The sequence below is a fragment of the Staurois parvus genome, unplaced genomic scaffold (genome assembly GCF_062004578.1).
Source record: "Staurois parvus isolate SC_StPar_1 unplaced genomic scaffold, SC_StPar_1.0 ptg000070l, whole genome shotgun sequence".
NCBI classification, from domain to species: Eukaryota; Metazoa; Chordata; class Amphibia; order Anura; family Ranidae; genus Staurois; species Staurois parvus.
Genome location: NW_028317866.1, coordinates 6,206,926 through 6,229,974, shown reverse-complemented (window position 1 = coordinate 6,229,974; position 23,049 = coordinate 6,206,926). Strand labels below are relative to the sequence as shown.

At 40.5% G+C, this 23,049-nt stretch overlaps 1 protein-coding gene across 1 annotated transcript in view; it reads right to left on the bottom strand.

The window, feature by feature from the left end:
• Positions 1-13,057: 13,057 nt before the first annotated feature.
• EFEMP1 (EGF-like fibulin extracellular matrix protein 1) overlaps positions 13,058-23,049 on the bottom strand; it is an 87,605-nt gene continuing 77,613 nt past the window's right edge. The window contains exons 10-11 of the mRNA XM_089669228.1: positions 19,942-20,137; positions 13,058-18,162 (exon numbers count right to left, since the gene is read on the bottom strand). Of these exons, the coding sequence (XP_089525354.1) occupies positions 18,001-18,162; positions 19,942-20,137 (358 nt within the window). The 3' untranslated portion in view covers positions 13,058-18,000. The remainder of the gene's footprint in view (positions 18,163-19,941; positions 20,138-23,049) is intronic.

Here is a 23,049-nt window from a genome sequence, read left to right as displayed (position 1 = left end):
ACAATATAATTTAGCAAATCATCAGTAAAAAACAAATTAAAAAAATAAATTGGGGTAACATTTTCTGTTTGCATCTGAGGGCTTAGCTGCACTGTAAAAGGGGAAATTGTAGGTTCTGCCGAATTAGTGGCCGGCCATGTGGGATATAAAAGGGATATAAAAGTAAGTCTGGGAGGATAGTACCTTGTTGTTGTGGATAAGACACCCCATGACTAGTGCATGGCCTATCATCTGGGAATGCTGCCCTGCTTGTACCTCTCACTGCACCCAGATTTGCAGTGCGACTGCTGGATGCTTGCCTATCATCTGTGAGTGCTTAGCTGCTTGCATTTGCCACTGCACTAGGATATACAGTGTTACTGGTGGATGCCTGCTCCTCCTCAGATTTCCTGAGCCTCTTTGTTTGGCCTCCTCAGAATCCAATGCTGACCCACGGCTTTCAACTGGCTCATACTCAGAATCTGACAGAGAGAGTTCCCCACAACTCTCATCCATCATACTCAGTATCTGGAAAGCCTTCTCGCTGCTGTATACTTTTTTAGACATGTTGATGCTGTACTGCTGATATTGCTGACCGTTGATCACTTATACACTGACAGGTGTTGATGATCACTGGTACACTGTGACAGATATGGATTTGACACTGGTACATTGTGACAGATGTGGATGATCACTGGTACACTGTGACAGTTGTTGATCAATGGTACACTGTGACAGATATGGATTTGACACTGGTACACTGTGACAGATGTTGATGATCACTGGTGCACTGTGACAGATGTGGATTTTACACTGGTACACTGTCACTGTGACAGATGTGAATGGTCACTGGTACACTGTGACAGATGTTGATGATCACTGGTACACTGTGACAGATGTGGATTTGACACTGGTACACTGTGACAGATGTGGTTGATCACTGGTACACTGTGACAGATGTTGATCAATGGTACACTGTGACAGATGTGGATTTGACACTGGTACACTGTGACAGATGTTGATGATCACTGGTACACTGTGACAGATGTGTGGGACACGTGCTGGTACAACACAGATCAGCTCTCGTTCTCCTCCCATGGGGCTCTGTGAGTCGATCTAGCAGTAGGCTGCAGTGTTTACATTACATGTTAGCTGTGATTGGACACAGTCATCATGTGTTGAGAAGGACCAATCACAGAGCCATCTAGCCTGCGTTGATGTGCTGCGTCCAGGGGACACAGGCATATCACGAGAATGCAGCTGCGCGACCACGTGGCTGTACAAGCCCATGTTCCGAGGGACATACAGGCACGTCCACTTAGAATGACGATTGTCACTTATACGGCCGGGTGGGAATCGGTTAAATGAAAGAAAGTTTTTTTGGCATGATCAGTCATATTTTCAATATCAATGGCAAAATTTCACAATTTCTGCCAGGGTTTGCAAACTTCTGAGCACAGCTGTATTTGCTGGCTATCAGTTTAGGTATTAAAGATTGCTTTAAAATGTAATTATAGCCAATTTTTTTTTTTTGAGAGGAAGACTTTATTAAAATCATTGTCAGAGTTTTTCTTCTATATTAATCTTTTGTAGTATTTCTTCTATTAGAAAGATTTTACTTTATTTCCTGTTTTTGAATCACAACAGGAAATGAAATCCCACCAAAGTGAAGTTTAATTAGACAGAGGTCACCAAGATGAATAGAAACAGTTAATCTGCCCAGCAGGGAAAGAAACAGCAATGCAAATGTCTCTACTCTTTCCAAAATTGAAATAAACATTCTTGCTATACCTGAACTCTGGGCAGAAAAATCCATCAAAAGTCACAATGGAGCATCAAATGCCTCTGCAAGCCCAGATATAACATTGTAAAAATAGCAGTGGCATCATCAATGTGCTGCACATAGCTTTTACAGGGAGCAAAGCTGTGGGAGGGACCCAGCAGGCCCATCCACTATAGACTGCTTGCAGAAAACTACAGGAAGGGGTGGAGACAGGACCAGTCACCCTGCACAATGAGAGAGAGCAACAGTGACCGGTCTTTATTAAAGGAAGCTCCTTCAAATTGACAGCTTCACACTGGATTACAGCACAGATCTAGAAAAACCACACAAAACACGCCAAGATTCAAGTGTCAATATTCATGCCTTTTGTATTTAGACAATATGTGATGATCCCAGAGTTCAGTTTTAATCTACTATGATTGCTTGGTGTGTATGTTTTCATCACTGTAGTTTTATTGCATACGTTTATGTACACGTTTCCATTATTATTTGGATGGACAAGGAATAGGTTTGCCACGGTGCTCTGATGTTGGTAATGAGAAACGCAGATTAGTGTCTAAGAACAGTCAATTGTTCTCACGATTTTGTTTGCGTTTGGTTGACTCTTTACTGCAAAAAAAAACCAAGATATTAATAGAAACTGAATCCTTCTGATCTCCTCAAATGCTGAGTCAATTCTCTTCCAAAGCTGGACAGAAAACTGAGGAATAAAAATGAAAGTTTGGTTCAAAATGAAAATATCCAGAGGATACACGGACAGTTTTGTGGCCTCTGTCCAAGATAGTAGATTTGAAAAGCCTGTGCATCTGAGAGCAATCTCTTGGCCGTTCTTGGCACGTTTCAGCTCAGTGACTATCTGTATGATTTAGATACCTTAGAACATAAAGCAGAACATTGGTCTTCTTATTTCAGATATGAACAATAATGTAATAAGTCATAATCAGCCTGGTTGATAACATGCAATATGAGGATTTTCATAATAATTGGACATTTGCTTACATTAATCTCTTGGTTAATTCTCTCCAGTGTGCCTATTGAAAAAAATCTATCCAGGGAGGTCTTGGCATTCAAAGAATTGTTTCATTGTTTGTCTTGTAAATTGAACATCTGTAGTGTGTGACTGTTTAACTTTTTCACGACTGTCCTCAGCAGATCTTGAATGAAATACCTATTCCTCTGATAGGACGTTGATCTACCTTGTGTAGAGGAGGGGTGCTGTTGGCTATGTACCTAAAGCTTATGATCATAGTGTTACTGCCAAGTGCAGTTTCTGTTTATAGTCAGTGTGATAACCAGTTATAGTGGAACTCAACTCCCTCCCCATATTTATGTTCACAATTAACTGTAGTGCTTTTTGAAGCACAGTCACACCCGCACAGGGAATCCAATGTTGTCCCACTACGATCCTCTTCAGTTGTCTGCATCTTCCGTGTGTAGGCAGCCAGCTCCGATGATGCACCAGATCCATCCTGGCCCATTCCCCTGATCATTCTGTGCTGATCATACAGCCTCCTGGAAGATGTGATGTAAGTATCCCAGGAGGCTGCAGGACCAGGTACACTTCATTATAGCCTAGGCTGGAATGGTGGCAGGGCTGAAAATTGAAGAGTTAAAATAAAATAGAAAAGAAAACAATACCACAATTCCCATTGCAGAGGGGGAGAGTGTTAAAGTGGAAATAACTCCCTTTTTGGAGTTGTGTTCCACTTTAAAGCGGTAACAGTGAAGAATGGCCATTAATGGGTAGATATCTCCCTGACAACATCGGAAAAGAATAGTTTGGTTTGTGTACAAATTAACCGCTTGAGTGCTGTAACCCCTTGAAATCTACAATGATACACATATGGTACTTTAATCCTTACTGCTGCTCCATAGCATAGGAAAGAATCCAGGCAGTTAGCAGGAAGATTTTAAAACAAATCACAAAATATTTCTCTTTGGCTAATGCTCATTTCTATCTGCTTGAAGTGCTGTTACTCAACATTTACTACACCATAGCCTAACAAACACGTAAAGAGCATTGCTTGCTTTTCTTAACGTGTTATGTCCACCCTTAATGGAGAAGTTTAGGGCATATAGAAAAACAAATATTCATACTCACCTCCATGCTGCAGCATCAGTTTGATGGCAGTGACCAGTGATTGCATGTTCTTGGTCCACTCTGAGCAGAAAGTGGTGACTATCAGTCACCATGCTCTGCTCTGCTTCTCCAGTGCTCACTGGAGCAGCTGGCTCAGGCTCTCAGCCACACACTGAGAGGCTGAGACAACTGCCAATTAGGCATCTGGGTGGATCCCAACAATAATGTGCCCTTTCAGAGCATGGAGCGGCTCTGTGATGTCAGCCAACACATGGGTACATGAAAGGGGTAGATGGTTAAGATTGAAGGTACATACAGTGGGAAGTAAAGTAGATGAATAATTTTCAGGACACAGTGGAGCGCCACAGGTGACTGAAACTAGAAGATACAAAGCCTCATGGTTGGACAGAGTGGTGGTATGCACAGTAAAGTGAAAAAAATTGGTGAGGGGTATAAAATGTTCAGTACTGCAGCCAGAATCAAATCACCTGAATACAGCAAGAATAATGGGAAATGAGGGCAGTGGGAGCAGAATGTGAATTGGATGTCAAAGGAGTAGTGAAGGGGGCCAGATTTAGATTGGGAGCTGTGGGAGGAGTGGATGACAGGGAGAGCAGATGTGGCAAAGGAAGTGGGATTAGGCACACAGGCAAGCCTCAGGTAATACACTGTATACAAAGGCCAAGTCTAGTTAGAAAATAATTTGACTGACAGCAGCAGCCAATCTGCTCTCAACCAAGCGTGTGAGATTGAGGAGAGAGAAAAGAAAACTTGCAACCAGGCACAGCACTGGACAGATACGATAAGTGTTAGGGAGGGGGAGGGGGAACACCTAGAGGAAGGGTTTTTTTTAACAGTTGCATTTATTGAAATCATACAAAAGTATAACAAATCAAGGTACATAAGAACAAGCAAGCTTATGGCAGTCCGTAGATACCCACTACACATGAGATTCCAATACTAAAGATCCCACACAGTCAACCGGTCATCCTGAGCCAGATCGGGAAAAACAGATATATGAAACTGTAAATAGTAATCTCCCATCAAATAAGATGTAGGAAAAAGATCTAATGGGATGAGCTAGAACGGAAAAGAAAAGAGTGAGAAAAAAAAATAAAGGGGGGGAAAGGGGGGTGGAAGAGAGAAAAGGGGGGAAAGGGGGGGAGGGAGAAAAGGGGGGAGGGAAAGGAGGGGGTACAGGAAGGGTTTTTATCTTAATGCAGACAATGCATTAAGGTAAAAGAAGCTTTGGAGTTTAGAACCACTTTAAGTTATGGAGTTAGTGCAAACAAAATTTAATGATAAAAGGGAAAGATGGTGCGCTAAGCAAAAGTGCAGAGACAGTAGTGGAGGTGTCCTAAGAGTGAAGTGTTAAGTAAATTGTGGAGATAAACAGAAGCAAGTGGTAACAAAGCAGTGAATGTGGACAGAGTGGATATTAGGAGTGAAGGACAAGGTGAAGAGAAAAGAAAGAAATAGAGCAGCAGCTGCATACAGAGTAGAGTGGTGAGAGATCCCAGGAGTTGCAAACAGGTGTGTGTCTGTGTTGGGGGGAGATGAAAGTAGTGAGAGGTCTCAGAAGCTTCACATGGAAAAAATCAAGAGGGGAACTACTAAGTTTACTTGTGCAGAAAGGACAGGTTCCAGAAGCTGTGCAAAAGAAAAAGCAGTATGAGGTCTGAGGAGTTGACCAGAGGGGTAAGAGTTTCCAGGAGATAACTTCAAAAAAGAGGTCAGCAACCTCAACAGCTGCATACTAAGATCAGTGAGAGATCTGAGGAGATTGTAAGTGGGTTGCAATGGAGCTAGTTAGGTGCTGTCCTGGACAGGAAGGTTTGGGTAAATGTGTTTCACAAGTCTTTTGCTAGCCAGGTTTATCTGGGTCCAATCCACTGATCCTGTGAATATATAAGGGGCAGTGGTCCAGAGCTGGAGAGTTCGCACACATGTGTATACCTGTGGTCCTCCCTGAAGACACCAGCTGCTGGACACTACCAACAACCATGAACCCTACTACTATGGACCTTTTGATGCATGGACTCAACCTTTGCAGGTATACTGGCACAGCACATAGCTTGAGTTAGGATTAGGGATGCAGGGACGAGAACTGTTTTATTAGATGATGGACTTTGTTATGTTTGGAGTCTTCTCTTAAATAAAGCATTGAAACTTTGCCTTCTGCCTGGTCTGAAGTTATTTAAAGGAGTGAGTTATTTAAAGGAGATCCTGTTACGGGTGCCTAGCATAGCAAAGAAGAAACCCTGGGGTAGGCCTCTCATGTGACCCGCACTTGGCGCCCATTGAGTAGGGAATGTGGAGAGAGTGTCACCCATCTGCCCTACATTATGCTCATAAAAAAGAGAAGGGGAGAGGTCCAAGTTGTTGTTGCCTGAGGAGAAGAATGAGATGTATCAGGAGCTGCACACAGAAGATGAGTGATCAGTAGAGCTGAACACAGATTACTGGGGTGAGAGGTCCAACGAGCTGCCTATGGGGAAGGATGAGAGTTATTAGGTGCTGCACACAACGGGTGAAGCTTCTGTGTAGCTCCATACAGATACTGTAAGTTGGGCAAAAGATCTAAAGACATTTATGGTGAGACAAAGGGTGGGGTTTGACAGATAGAACATGTTTCTTGAGAGTTGTATACTTCATGTGTGCAAGAACCTTCCAAAAACTCAGACAGGAATTACTAATCTCTCTTTATACCAGCCATCCTCAACCAGGGTTCTGTAGAAACTATAGGTTCCTCCAGAGGTTGCTATTCCTTGAGCTTTGGCTAACTGATCATTCATATGATGGTGCTTCATAGTTCCAGGTCCATTGCCAATTGGCAGAGCCAACAAGATGATACCAATGATCTTATTACCCGACGGTAAGAGTGGCATTCTAACCACCACTGAAGGTGGGAGGAATACCTACTGACCATCAATGTAGGGGCATTTTCATAAATCCTCTGGGGTTAAAAATGTAGTATAAAGGCTTCTTTATGCTATGATAGCAAAGGATATAGTCAGTTTTGCTTTGTAGTCATGTTGTTTAATATGACTTTTAAATATTTTACTACCAGTAAAATATGCCAAGTTTTTGAACAGTGGATGTCTAAGGGTATGTGTGTATTAAAGTGAATGAAAATGCATGCTAAGTTTTTTTTTTTTTTTTTTTTTTTAATTATACACTTGACATGGGCACTAGTGTTGGGCTCGATGTTCGAGCTGAACATAAGTTCTATTTGAACATCGGTCATCTTTGTGTTCACGCCACAATGCACTGTGCTCTCATAGTGCATTGTGAGATCCATGATTTGCCAAAGCGATGCACCTGACCACTGGTCAGGTGCAATCCTTTGGACAATCACAGCACTGTGAGAAACAGCCACTATTGACCAAAGTCCCCAGCCCACACTATGCAGTAGATATAAAAAGTCTACATACCCGTTAAAATGTCAGGTTTCTGTGATGTAACAAAAATGAAACAAAAATAAATAATTTCAGAACTTTTTCCACCTTAAATGTGACCTATAAACTGTACAACGCAATTGAAAAACAAACTGAAAACTTTTAGGGGGGGAAGTAAACATAAAAAACTAAAATAATGTGGTTGCATAAGTGTGCACACCCTCTTATAACTGGGGATGTAGCTGTGTTCAGAATTAAGCAATTACATTCAAAATCATGTTAAATAAGAGTCAGTACACACCTGCCATCATTTAAAGTGCCTCTGGTTAACCATAAAATAAAGTTCAGCTGTTTTAGTAGGTCTTTCCTGACATTTTCTTAGTCGCATCCTACAGCAAAAGCCATGCTCCGCAGAGAGCTTCCAAAGCTTCAGTGGGATCTCATTGGTAAAAGGTATCAGTCAGGAGAAGGGTACAAAATAATTTCCAAGGCATTAGATATACCATGGAACACAGTGAAGACAGTCATCATCAAGTGGAGAAAAATATGGCACAGCAATGACATTACCAAGAACTAGATGTCCCTCCAAAATTGATGAAAAGACGAGAAGAAAACTGGTCTGGGAGGCTGCCAAGAGGCCTACAGAAACATTAAAGGAGTTGCAGGAAAATCTGGCAAGTACTGGCTGTGTGGTACATGTGACAACAATCTCCTTTATTCTTCATATGTCCGGGCTATGGGGTAGATTGGCAAGATGGAAGCCTTTTCTTACAAAGAAAAACATCCAAGCCTGGCTAAATTTTGTAAAAACACATCTGAAGTCTCCCAAAAGCATGTGGAAAAATGTGTTATAATCTGATGAAACCAAGGTTGAACTTTTTGGCCAGAATTCTACAAGATATGTTTGGTGAAAAATCAACACTGCACATCACCAAAAGAACACCATACCCACAGTGAAGCATGGTGATGGCAGCATCATGCTTTGGGACTGTTTTTCTTCAGCTGGAACTGGGGCCTTAGTCAAGGTAGAGGGAATTATGAGCAGCTCCAAATACCAGTCAATATCGGCACAAAGTCAAAATTGACATAAAACCTTCAGGCTCCTGCTAGAAAGCTGAACATGAAGAGGAACTTCATCTTTCAGCATGACAATGACCCAAAGCATACATCCAAATCAACAAAGGAATGGCTTCATCAGAAGAAGATTAAAGTTTTGGAATGGCCCAGCCAGAGCCCAGACCTGAATCCGATCGGAAATATGTGGGGTGATCTGAAGAGGGCTGTGCACAGGAGATGCCCTCACAGTGGGGCAAATATTGCCAAGTCAAGATGTGCCATGCTGATAGACTCATACTCAAAAAGGCTGAGTGCTGGAATCAAAGCAAAAGGTGCTTAAAAAAAGTATTAGTTTAAGGGTGTGCACACTCATGCAGCCATATTATTTTAGTTTTTAATTTTTACTTCCCTCCACCTAAAAGATTTCAGTTTGTTGTTCAACTAAGTTGTACAGTTTATAGGTCACATTAAAGGTGGAAAAAGTTCTGAAATTATTTATCTTTGTCTCATTTTTTAACATTACAGAAAACTGACATTTTAACAGGGGTGTGTAGACTTTTTATATCCACTGTAGAAGGCTGCTTACACTGCAGCATTATGCAGTGTGTTGCTGAACACTGCCTTAGACGGAGGGGAGAATACTCTCCCTGGAAAAAAATAAAAAAATAAAAACTAATATTAAAAAAAAAATAAAAATAAAGCAAAAAATAAATTCAAAAAAAGAAACAGTGTGGGTTCCCCCCCAATCCATACCAGACCCTTTAGGTCTGGTAGGAAGGTTAGGAGGGACAGTAAAAACACAGTAAAAAAAATAAAAGTGCTTGGGGTTCCTCCTAAAAGCCATACATGGCCTTTTAGGTCTAGTAGGACTTTTAAGGGGAAGCCCACCACCAAATAATGGGGAAAAAAAGAGTGGATGTTCCCCCTAAAAGCCCTACCAGGCCCTTTAGGCCTAGTATGAATTTTAAGGGGAACTCCACGCACTTTTTACATTTTTGTTACCGTGGGGTCTCTCCTAAACTAGGGTCTGGTAGGGATTAGGGGGGGACCCCACGCTGTTTTGTTTGTTTGTTTTTTAAAATAGTAATTTAAAAAAAAAAGTCAGTCCTGCTGCAACAGGTTCTATACATTGTACAGATGTGCAATTTTTTGGGTAGTTTAAGAGGACCCCCCCAGGCATGATATTTAAAGGAATTTTTCTTTTTTACTATAAGCAATGAAAAATGACTGCCCCTTTAAAAAAACTGTACTTTTTGAAATGTCTTTTTGCACTGATTCATGTCCCCCAGGGCAGTACACGAGTCCCCATATCCCTTTTATGGCCAATAAATTGCATATAAGCCTTCAAAATGGGCACTTTTGAATTTGAGTCCCATAGACTTGCATTGTGTTGGAAGTTCGCGGTCGAATGATCATTAGGATTGAATGTTTGTCCACGAACCGAACATTGGGGTGTTCGGCCCATCACTAGCAGCACTATAAAATGTATGAAGGACTCAATCTAGGTTGACAGGTATAAAAGCGAATATGTGAAGATTGAAGCAAGGACCCAGTTGTTCCAGGGCAGAAATTCTATTGTGTTGACCACCACTGGTTTGAGAGCAGACCACATAAAATCATGATTGTATTTCAATACCCATACTCTAACAAACTGCTTTCCTTACAACTTATGGGTATTATCTTATAATATAATGATAGAAAAGGATTACTGAATTACAGTAAAAGACTATTTTTTTTATGAACCATTTGCATTTAAAAAATCACAATAAGCAATAAAAGATAAATTAATCTTCATAGTTTATATTATATTACAGTCAAATGCTTATGTACATATGCAGTCCCGATACTATAGAATAATCCATCATAGCCTAACTCCCTTACCACAAATGATGACATTGTTCCATTGTCCAGGAAAGTTTCCAAAAGCTCTAGAGAAAAGTACTACACATGCAAGAAAGCTGTAAGAAACTGTAGTTTGTGTAAATATATTTGCTGTCCCGAGGCTAGCTCTAGTTTCTTGGATATTACTATTCATTTACAAATCAGAATGCCCTTGAGCAGTTTTATACGTTGTTCAGTTATTACTGCGCTTCAACACCCCAAAGGGGAATACAGCACTTGATGGATTGAGATCAGGATCAGAAGGTAACACTGCAGGAGTTCTACAGAAAGTACATATAGATTTAGATTTCTATCTTAGTGACTCAGAAGTAATCATACAAACATAACACTTCTTACATTTGTTTTGTTATGCCAAGTAAACTCATACTTCATTGCCCAGGTGTGAATGACACCAACATGGTGCTTGATTTTGCTGCTATAAAAAAACTGCAATATACAGTATACATATAGAAATATATATAGAAATGCAAGAGAGTGATTTGGAGTAGGTTATAGAAAACAGTTCCTTTTCATTATTAAATTACTGTATATCTTAAACATCTTTTTTTCAAAATGTATTTTTAATTTTGGATGGAGAGAAGTAAAACCTCTGTCAGTTTGTGAGTATTTTGCTATGTCCCAGGGCCCTTTTGGGGAGCTTTCGTTTTACATCCTCTTCTAGACAGTCAAATAAGAAGAAATAAATCTAAAGTCCCCCTCATAGGCAGTTGTCACCAGAATAAGTATCCCCATGAATTCCATTACTGTATCTCTGCACTTCTCACCTGTATACCAGTGGTCTCTAAACTGCGGCCCGGGGGCCAGATGCAGCCCTTTGATTGCCTTTATCTGCCTCTTAGGGCATTATTCCTCCCACTGATATGAGGCACCATTCCTTCTACTAACACCAACATTGCAACATAATTTCTCCCACTGATATAAACTACAGAACACTATTACTTCCACTAAAGATGGTACACTTTTCCTCTCATTGGTCATTGCTGTCCACAACTGGCATCTTTTGACTCCTTGTCTCTTTTTTTATGACCTTTTTGGCTTGTGAGTATGTTTTTGTATTTTTATAATAAATTTCATATTATCACGGTAATGCACGCAGAGAGTGTTCCCTGTTTTGTTCTTTTCTGCTAGTATCAAGATTCCCCGATCTACCAAGGGCGGCACCTCAGCAAGTGCAGGATTCCATTATGAGTGCAGCAAGAGAGATTTGAGCGCCGGTTTCTGGTTACTATAGAAACAATTGAGTACTGTCCGTGATACTTTTTTTATTTGTATGTTAGTGCAAATAAAAAAAGTATCACGGACAGTACTCAATTGTTTCTGTCGCAAATGCACTAATACGGCTACAATCACCTCAAGCAAAATGGTTACTATAGGAAATTATCAGCTCACAAGATTTCTGTCACAATCACCAAGTATTTTTTGCACTTATCTATCAGATATAACCAATGCTGGAAAATGGTATATTTTTTAACAGACCAAAAGGGAGTAAATAATAGAAGTTCATTCTTAGGGTTTAAATACACATTGCCTAAAGGTGGCTGCCAGTGGCACTAAGAAAGAAGAAACTATATTGATCCTATTTCATTGCTTGAACCATGCTAAGACCACTGGCAGATACTAACTACACATAGTTACAGGTACATATGTAATTAATGTGGCAAATGCTTTCTCCAATTGTACCTTCCACATACAGACAGTACAACTTTCTCATCATATTCTCTGCACAGTATACCAATGGATAAACTCTTATAAATTGAGTCTATACATTCATAAGTATCCATGAGATTAGTTGCTTTTGGAATGAATAGTGAATTCCCATATTTAAAGAGTAACTCTGCTTTTGTTGAGAAAAAAAAACATTCCCCTCCAGTTGATCAATGTACATTGCAAGGATTTTTACAAACTTTGTTGCAGATTTCTACCTTTTGTTATTCAGAAGAAATAGCTGTTTGTCTGTGTCCATGTGCAGAGTGAACCTGTATGGGAGTGTTTTTATAATTATCAATCACCTGCAGCACCTGCAGTGCTGTAATGAGGAAATTGGCACGGTCTGCATCTCTTTAGACGTGTCTTCCTTTTGGAAGTATCTCACCAAAAATGACATTTTTGTTACAGGTAATGCCAAAAATGGGACTTGTAACTTAGTGCAGACTTCTGAGAAAATCAGTGAGCCAATCACACAAACAGGAAATTACATTTTCAGGGGGCGTTCTGTACACCATCTGTATACAGAACGCCTCCAGGTAGCCATAGTGAATTGCATTTTACAGAAAATTACAGCACTGCAGATTGAAAATGAAAGGAAATTTTAATAACATTCAATTACAAGATGACTTAGGCACTATATTATTTTTCTTTTAGTTGCACAATCTTGTTTCCCTACAAAAGTGTAATTACCCTTTGACCATAAACTACCAATGTGTGGCTATAGTTCTATGGCAATGCTGCAGCCTTTTATTGTGTTGTACAACTTCCTTTAACAAACAAAATCTAGAATACCTGAGCTTGAAATTGGCGAGTGGTAGACCTCCCAAGCGAATCATTTCATGCCGGTGGTGGGATTTTGCTGCTAAGAGGACTCTGCTTGGGACAATGTGAACTCAGGTAAGGCAAGCATTAACTGCTGGATTGGCTTTAATACACTCCTTGTGGTTATACCCTGCAACTGTTTTTTTTTTAAAACAAGGGCACTGACCATGCTTTTGGTGTACAGAGAGCCAATAGACTGTTTCTTTACAATCTATCATAAAACTATAACAGAAAAAGGTACAAATATAAGGACACATTTGTTCAAAATATTTTCAGATAAATATTACATTTACTGTACTAAATGTAAGTTAGAAATTAACTCAGCATTCATTTTGTTAGTTTATCATTTATTTCAATAAAAACTTTATACATTAAAGTAAAAACAGTATCAGATATATCAAAGCTCCTAAAATACATGAATACAAAATAATGCAATGTAGAATCTTACACATTTTAATAAAAATATATATCTTTGAAAACATACTGAACAGGCACTTAGATATTAGAATATTTGAGATGAATTAATGTATGTACCTTAAGGGGTTGTAAACCTCAGACATGAAATATGAACAAAGCATATCCCTCTATAGTGTGTACTTATCTTTATCCAGGGCATTAATGCAGGTCATAGATGGTTCGTGTATCTGCCGAATTTTCGTCCGAAAGAATAAGAATAAGATTTTCGCGGTTCCTCTTCATTTCTTTTATCGGTCATGCTGGAAAATTTGCAAAAAACAGCCGATTTTCGCAATCATTGGTGGCAACAGAACGACCGATTTTTCGTTTTTCGGCCGATAAACGAATGGTCTATGGCCTGCATAAGTGTCATTTCTGTCTGCTGCCTCGTTCCTCCGCTATCAGCATGAGTCACTTCCAACACATTTTCCTGATACCAAGAGAAAAATGGTGACAGGGGATGGATCTCCAGCAGATTGACATCCTCAGCTCTATTCCTGTGTGCTGTATGAATGGAACATGCCCCTTTCCTCCAATCAGCTCTCAGAGCTCTCCTCACTAAGTGTATCTTCAGCTCCCCGCCCACTGCTTTTTAAGAGCTGATAGATCCTGTGTAAATTCTGGACTTTAAATGGCTGTAGAGAAGAGGATATTGCAGATAAACAGGTACAACTTGCAAAAAATGATTTGTTTAATCTCTGTGTATCACCTGAGGTGAGTTACTTTACTGGATATATGTAAGGTTTACAACCACTTTAAAGCCAAACTCCAGGCAGACAGCTAAATTGCAATGGAAGTACATATATACTGTTTTACCTGTGAATGATTCTTAATTCTGTCCAGGCAATCCTGAGATCTACAAAGCCCTGTCAGACACCACAGTCAGGTTGGTGATTTAGCTCTTTAGTTACGCAAAACAGCTATGTCACCTTTCCACCCCCAGCCTGTGATTGGACAATAAAGGACCAGCAGCAGATTGTTGAGCTTATCCCACTGCTCCCCGCCTCTATCAACATGTTCCTTGTCATCACATGTTCACTACACTTCGCCTGTCTTTTAGTGCTCCCCTCCTCCCAGTGTCAGTGCTGCTGTACAGAAGATTGCACGACATTTATAGCAAGCCAAGTTCAGGGGCTTATACTATTGGCATTCAAATATACAGGCGTACCTCGGTTTACGAACGCCTCGGTTAACATAATTTTTGGTTTACGAATGAAAATCCATTAAAAATAATGCCTCGGTTTATGAATTTTTTTTGCAATACGAAGCAAGTTTTCCCAGGATGTATTGCGCCTGGGAGGTTTATAGCACTGGCCCCGTTAAAGTGCACTTTATAAAGTGTTTTGAACAGATAAGACTTTTTTTTTTACTTTTTTCTGACCTCCGTAACAGATTAATTGGTTTTCAATGCATTTACAATTTTTTTTCGCAATACAAAGCAAGTTTCCCCAGAATGAATTGTGCCTGGGAGATTTATAATGCTGGCCTCGTGCATGCTCTAGTCTGTGGGTAGTACGTGGTGTTGGGTGTGGAGGTGTTGGAGCGGTTTTTGCATCAAGTTTTGGAGCCACCCTGGACATTTTTTAACATGTCCCTGTACAGTATTTATGCCTTTAAAGTGCACTTTATAAAGAGTTTTGAACAGATAAAAGACTTTTTTTTTAGTTTTTTCTGACCTCCGGAACAGATTAATTGTTTTCCAATGCATTTTTCTGGGAAACCACGTTTTGGTTTACAAATTTTCCGCAATACAAAACGTCCCAGAGAACGCATTAAATTCGTAAACCGAGGTACGCCTGTATAGTACATTCCATGATTTTGAACAAATGACTAAATGCATTACCGAGTGTTTTCTTGATATCTGCCCAGAGTTCAGCTTTAATGGTTCTAGAAAAGCTTATTCAATTTGTGTAGTGCAATGCTTTGTTAGTCTGTTAGTATTGGTAAAATCTTTGTGCTAAGAAGAGTCAGTTTATATAATATAAAGCTTTAGGGTATTTTCAACTATGCACCCCCTATAGGGATGCATTATATGCTTCCCACCTCTGACCACCTTTGTAAAGGAGGTGTAAATAGCAGTTCATCATAGCGTACCTGCCACTGATGGGAGCTTTATCAAAACTTTTGTCAGTGGCTTAGTAATTATTATTGGGTTTGGAGTTCCCAGAGGCATTCGGGAAGTAAAGGCGCACTATATGAAATGCCTGTAGTACAATCTGGGGCTAAGTTATCCATATTTAAAGGAAAAGTTCACCTTTTGTAATGTTTTTTGTTACACCTGTATTCGGGGTGTAACATGTTACTGTTGCAGGTGTCCCAATCCTCCATTGAGACAGCGAGCTGGGGATCCTCTCCTCGCACCCACTGTCACAATAAAAAAGAAAACCACGGCCATGGAGGGCTCTGCCCACCTGCAACATTATTCATTCACTGAGTTCTGTGAATGGGAGAACTTCAAGTACCGACAGCTTTTGCAGCTGAGGATTGTAGTTCTCAATGAACTACCAAAACGCTGTTAAGTGCTGTAGTTAGTTCAATGATGCTTCCTGTCAATCAGTAACTGCCTGCCAGTAGGCAGCTTACATTGGCAGTTTGCAGGAGCCTGAAATTGCACCTGCGATCTGCTGATTGCGGGTGCCATGCTATGCAGGCTCCTAGTAAAAAAATAATAAATGCACATTATTTAACTGCAAAAAGATGTGCATTTATTGTTATTTTTTTACGAAGGTGAATCAATTAAAATCATTGGCATACTTTAAAAAAATGCCTCTGACTTTTACCAGAAATTTTACCATAATAAGGATACAATTGGATGGAAGACCCAGTTTTAATTTTTCATAGTAAGTAAAAATATCCTGATCAGATTTCATTAAAATGTTTACAATACATATGTGGTGATCCATTTTTTTTATTTACTTTTGTTATTGATTATGATTTCTAGTGTCATTTCAAACTGTTTTTGAAGTTCTAAATACTAGTGTTCTTAGAAATAACATTTAAATGGTTAGCCCATACATATTGAAATTTTTGAGGCATTATAAACCTTCCTACCTATACCTGCATAAGATATACATTGATCATTTCATGATGTCATTTGCTGCCCTACGTGCACAGCCTATAGTGCAAGAATATAATAAATCTTCTCATTCCAGTTTCAGAATGGTTCTGCACAGGTTAATATATGATATTTGTAATCTAAAATGTAAAAATGTCTGTAGTCTAAGAACTGACACTTCCTGTGAAGAAACTACATATCCCACATTTCCTAGGTCTCTCAGTCTGGTGCTTTGCAGGTAAGATAAATTACAGAGCTGGAAGAGATGTGTTTATTTCATTTCAGTGGATGCTGTGTCACCCAGAATAAGAAATTGTCCCTCTGGTGAATAGGGAGAAGCTATGTGAATGAATACATGGACATAGGAGAATCCATCAGTTGTGACACCACCAACTGCAGCCACAAAATGTGACCCTATCATTACAAGGTAAGGCAAACAAACAACACAGGGAATATAACTACATTAATGCCTAGTTAAAACAACAACAGTGTAAAGACAGAGGATGCTATGTGTCCTTGTCACCACCATTTTTTAAAGCACACCGAATAAGAAAATTAGTGATACTTACTTGCCCCATGGTCAGTGAAAAGTAACCGGAGTCACTTCTTTTGAAAAAAGTAAAAAAAAAAAGCTCTGATGATGTCAGATTAGCTTTAATTGCACACAAGGTTCAAATACTGTATATTGTATTCTGATACAGCAAAAGGAGTCTGCTGAAATATCTCTAATTTAACATTTAAAAAAGTCCAGTGTACCTGGGACCCCAAAATGAGACTTCTCTTCTTATGAAATATTTGAAGATGTTGGTGTTTCAGTCTGCAGCTAACATATTGGGGTAGCCTGATCCTTTTATGTTATAAAGGTTAACACAGAAATGTCAATAGGTTTATTATAGTGCCTTTTTCAAGACAAACTTAGTTCATGGATAATTGCATATTCTAAGGAAAACTAGGCTCTTAAATGCAAGTAGCTCAGCTCATTATATTCTGTGTTGATATAATATGGCTATGTGAGGCATGTAAAAATAGTAACAATATCAGACACGTGACATTTACATTTATCTACTGACAATGTATTTACATGATATGAACACAAGAATAATTGCCATATTTTGAACCATATTACAAAAAAAAGACATTACACATTACCAATCATCTACACATGGGAGGCCACCATATTGTGTTAGCCTATCACCTTATTAGAGACTAGTGACATAACTCAGGAGTCCATTTAAAAAGCACTGCACTACTCTGGCTTTGGGAGCCAATACAAAAGAATGGGGCTGTAAAAAAAAAGTAATTTGGAAAGCTTGGTTAAGTGATCTGTAAAAGTTACATAACAGTTCTCTTCTCTGTGTTAAACAGAGACAACTCTGTGAATTAATGTAGGCTCAGTACTGCTGTAGCAGTATTGAGCAATATTGTGAGTATTATAGCGAGTGGATAGGGATATCCAAGTTCTGTTATAAATTGGCCCCTTAAACATTATAGATGTGATATAATGTCACTAGATCTTAGTCAACTTCTAGGCTGTATTCCTGGAATGTATGAATATATTTTGTTGCCTCCACCAAGGGCAGAAATTCAGTAAGCATAAGCAAAGAAATAACAAAGCTGTGTTGGAAATGTAGTTACAATGGTCCTAGAGTGTGCAATGGCTACATATAAAATGCAATTCAGACAAAACATCTATAAATAATGAGTGATGTACTGTATAGTATATCATTTTATTGCTTCCAGTGTTAAAAGTTTGATCAAGGGACTAAAACGAGTAGGGCCCGACTATGACTGTTAACCGTAAAATGGAACTTGAACGATAATTCATTAGGCTGTTAACTGTCACCATTTCCAGGTCAACGATGTATTCTCTTGGCCCAGTTAATTGCTTTATCATGACAAGCATTGCGCTTACTCCACTTGTTTGCTGAAAAATAGAAAAATAAAAATGGATTGTAAAAATGTGCTTCTACTGGGCCTTTGCATCTCTTTGGAATGTGGAATTGATTCTGATGTAGGTAAGGAAGGAAGGACAGTTTTTATGTGCTTCATTGAAGGAAGGAAGGACAGACCTTTTTATGTGCCTTAAAATGGAGTAAAAGAAGGAAGAAAGAAAACCATAAGAACACCATAAAATTGCCTAATGGAAGGAATGTAAGAAGGGCCATATTATGTGTCTAATGCAAGACCCATTTTATATGCCTTATGAGATTATAGAACATATTGCATTATTGTAGCTAATGGCAGGAAAGAAGGAAGAAAGGATGTGTTGCATGCATGCATGACACATGTACGTGTATTGTTCCACTAACTAATGACTTAACCACTTGCCCTCCAGAGGATTTACCCCCCTTCCTGACCAGGACATTTTTTGCATTATTTTAACTGATGATTGCACAGCCATGCAACATTGCACCCATTTAGGCCAAAACATATTCTGCTACATGTCTGCAACAAAAAAAAAATCCCAATACGTGTAAATTAATTGGTTTACGTGAAAGTTATAGCATTTACAAATGGCGGTCTATATACTGAAATTTTTTTTTTATACTAGTTTTTTATACTAGTAATGGCGGCGATCAGCGACTTATAGCGGGACTGCGGTGGGCATTCTGACACTGGGGGGTACTGACTAACTGACACTAATACAGTGATCAGTGCTAATAAAAAGCACTGACATTGTACTAATGACACTGGGCAGGAAGGTGTTAGCAACCAGGGACGATCAAAGGGTTAACTGCGTGCTGTGTATGTTTACTATGTGCTGTGGGCTGTGCTTTACTATGTATACTTTGCTATGCAGAGCCATACAAAGTAGCATGCTGGAGCTGACAGGGGAGAGACTTGTTTACATACATACCTCTCCTCCGTCAGTGATACTCGGCGATCACCGGCCGGGACCCGGTGATCGACAGCTGAAGCCACCAGTGGCAGCACGGGTAGGGCATGTGCTCGGCTTGCGTGCTCCCTACCCAGAAATACAAAATCACGTATATATACGTTATTTTGTGCAGCCATGCTGCCCTGTAGCAGTAGTTCTGCTATGGGACAGTCGGGAAGCGGTTCATTTTTGGGGTGGCATTAGATTAATAATATCATTGTAAACAGAGATGTTTACTGTTTTCTTACTTAATATAAAGCTAAAGTTACAATTTACCTCCCCATAAAGAAATGTCATTTAATGTCCCTGTAAGGGTAGATCATGCTCCAGAGGCTACTGAGAGGCGGTGAGGAAGGAATGCCTGTTTTAACCCATTTTTGTGCCAACAGTCGCACTGCAAGCATGTGCATTGCCCGTGATTGTGGAACGTTTGCGGCACTTTCCCATTTATTTGAATGTGTAGCATTCGGCGGCCACTGCCTACTGCAGCTTAAGGGGGAAGCATTGGCGGGCTCAACCGAGCATTTTTGCTACCCCCAAACAAAGCCTAACTGTACTGTATTATGTCCGAAAAAATAATTTAAAGTGAGCTGCAGAAAACTGAATTCCTAAATCTTGAGAGCATGCTGTATTCAGGGCTTTAATTTCTGCCCTAGTTTTGCTATTAATGGAATGGCGAGGCTTAGAAATTTAATGGAAAGCTGAGGCTTAGCTCTTGGAGGGACAGGCTTTGAATAAATTTAGCTAAGTTCCTATGTGCAAGGTGCAAGCAAGACCCAGGAACTACTTGATAACGCGAAAAGCACTAAAATACTTGTAACTCACCCGTAAGTAAAAATCACCATTTTCATTTCCAGATTTAATCCTGAATGTATTAATTGTATTAGCATAGATCAATGTGGCTTGAATTTGAAAGATATCAGAAGGCACAGGTCTGTTGGATCGGATGCTCATGTATTTGTAGACGATGCTGTATGGTTGGTCTCGACAAAGTGGATTCGTTACATGGCACACGCAGCGACTGGAAAAGAGCAAAACGTGTCATGTTAACTTCTGTTTGTATAAATACAATTGCAACTGTAAATGTATTTGCTTACTGATACATTGCACATCTGTTTTTTGTAGAATGAAATAGAAATTGTGGATAATCATTAACACATGAAAATGTATTTTGTAGTAACAGCACACAAACAACATCTATTGGCAGGATTCCAAAATGACAGTATGATTTTCAGACAAGCAGTAAAAATGAAGACAGACCTTAAATTGATATAGTGAATTTAATATATACTGCTCAAAAAAAAATTAAAGGAACACTTTGAAAACACATCAGATCTCAATGGATAAAAATATCATACTGGATATCTATACTAATATGGACTGGGTAATGTGTTAGGAACATAAGGATGCCCCATCATTTGATGGAAATGAAAATTATCAACCTACAGAGGACTAAATTCAAAGACACCCTAAAAATCAAAGTGAAAAAATGATGCAGCAGGCTAGTCCATTTAGCTGAAATTTCATTGCAGCAGCTCAAAATGGTACTCAGTATTTTGTATGGCCCCCACGTGCTTGTATGCATGCCTGACAATGTCGGGGCATGCTTTAATGAGACGACGGATGGTGTCCTGTCGATGTTTCCTTCAAGATCTGGGCCAGAGCATCACGAGCATCACTGTGCTCCTGGACAGTCTGAGGTGCAACCTGGTGGCATCAGATGGACCGAAACATGATATCCCAGAGGTGTTCTATTCAATTTAGCTCAGGCAAGCGTGAGGGCCATTCAATGGTATCAATTCCTTTATCCTCCAGGAACTGCCTGCATACTCTCGTCACATGAGGCCGGGCATTGTCGTGTACCGGGAGGAACCCATGACCCACTGCACCAATGTAGGGTCTAACAATGGGTCCAAGGATTTCATCCCGATACCTAATGGCAGTCAGGGTGCCATTGTCTAGCCTGTAGAGGTCTGTGTGTCCTTCCATGGATATGCCTCCCCAGACCATCACTGACCCACCACCAAAACGGTCATGCTGAACGATGTTACAGGCAGCATAATGTTCTCCACGGCTTCTCCAGACCCTTTCATGTCTGTCACATGTGCTCAGGGTGAACCTGCTCTCATCTGTGAAAAGCACAAGGTGCCAGTGGAGGACCTGCCAATTCTGGTGTTCAATCGAGCCCTATGGTGCCGAGCAATGAGCACAGGGCCCACTAAAGGACGTTGGGCCCTCAGGTCACCTTCAAGAAGTCTGTTTCTGATTGTTTGGTCAGAGACCTTCACACGAGTGGCCTGCTGGAGGTTATTTTTAGGGCTCTGGTAGTGCTCATCCTGTTCCTCCTTGCACAAAGGAGCAGATACCAGTCCTGCTGATGGGTTAAGGACCTTCTACGGCCCTGTCCAGCTCTCCTAAATTAACTGCTTGTCTCCTGGAATCTCCTCCATGCTCTTGAGACTGTGCTGGGCGCAAACCTTCTGGCAATGGCACATATTGATGTACCATCTTGGAGGAGTTGGACTGCCTGTGCAACCTCTGTAGAGCCCAGGTATCGCCTCATGCTACCAGTAGTGACACTGACCCTAGCTAAATGCAAAACTAGTGAAAAGCAGTCAGAAAAGATGAGTAGGGAACAAAATATCAGTGGCCTCCACCTGTAAAACCATTCCTGTTTAGGGGGTTGTCTCCTTGTTGCCTATCTGGTGCACTTCTTGTTAATTTCATTAACACCAAATCAGCTGAAACTGATTAACGACCCCCTCTGCTACTTAACAGATCAATATCCCAGGAGTTTAATTGACTTGATGCTATACTCTGATTAAAAAGTATTCCGTTAATTTTTTTGAGCCGTGCAGTTGTGTCAGAATTGTGTCAGAGTCACCAGTGCCATTGTCTGGTCTACAAACTATTGGTCTTTTCTGTGTAGGTCTTTATTCTGAAGCTATTATATTTGAGTATTTGAAAAAAACATCCACCAAACATGCAAGACACAATTAACAATGTAGCAACTCATAATAGCTAGATACCCCCTTAATGACAAGCAGGCCCGCAATCTATAGCCCCTCTCGTGACATGACAGCCACAAGGCATACTGGTGAGCAGGCATACAATCAGGGCCAGGCTGACACAAAGTAAGTAGAGGCTGCCCAACGCTGCAGAATACACTGGAAGAGGGGCTCCCAGTTGGCTCTGTGTTCACATTGACAGTTGGGTTCCTCTCTGTTTCAACAGTACTGACAGCAGCTCCTGATCCACAGAGTGCATTCTCCCTATGTAATCTGCAGGTTGCTATGTTACTTTACAGGAGTCCTATACAAGAACACCTTCTTCCTGGTCCTTCTCTACATTTGACCATGCCCTCCTACAGGCTCCATGAGCTCTAGACTATGAGTTACTGTGAGGTAGTCAGCAGGGACGCTGCATTGTGTGAGGAGAGGGAACAGGGAGGATGCATTGTGTGAAAGGAGAGGAGCAGGGAGTCTTCACTGTATGTGGGGAGAGGGGACAGGGAGACTGCATTGTGTATCAGGAAAGGGGCAGGGAAGCCTCATTGTATATAAGGAGAGGGGGCAGGGAGGCTGCATTGTGTGTGAAGAGAGGGGGCAGGGAGACTGCATTGTGTATCAGAAAAGGGGCAGGGAGGCTGCATTGTGTGTGAGGAGAGGGGGCAGGGAGGGCTCATTATATATAAGGAGAGGGGGAAGGGAGGCTGCATTGTGTGTGAGGAGAGGGAGCAGGGAGGCTGCATTGTGTGAGGAGAGGGGGCAGGGAGGCTGCATTGTGTGAAAGGAGAGGAGCAGGGAGTCATCACTGTATGTGGGGAGAGGGAGACTGCATTGTGTATCAGGAAAAGGGCAGGGAGGCCTCATTGTATATAAGGAGAGGGGGCAGGGAGGCTGCATTGTGTGTGAGGAGAGGGGGCAGGGAGGC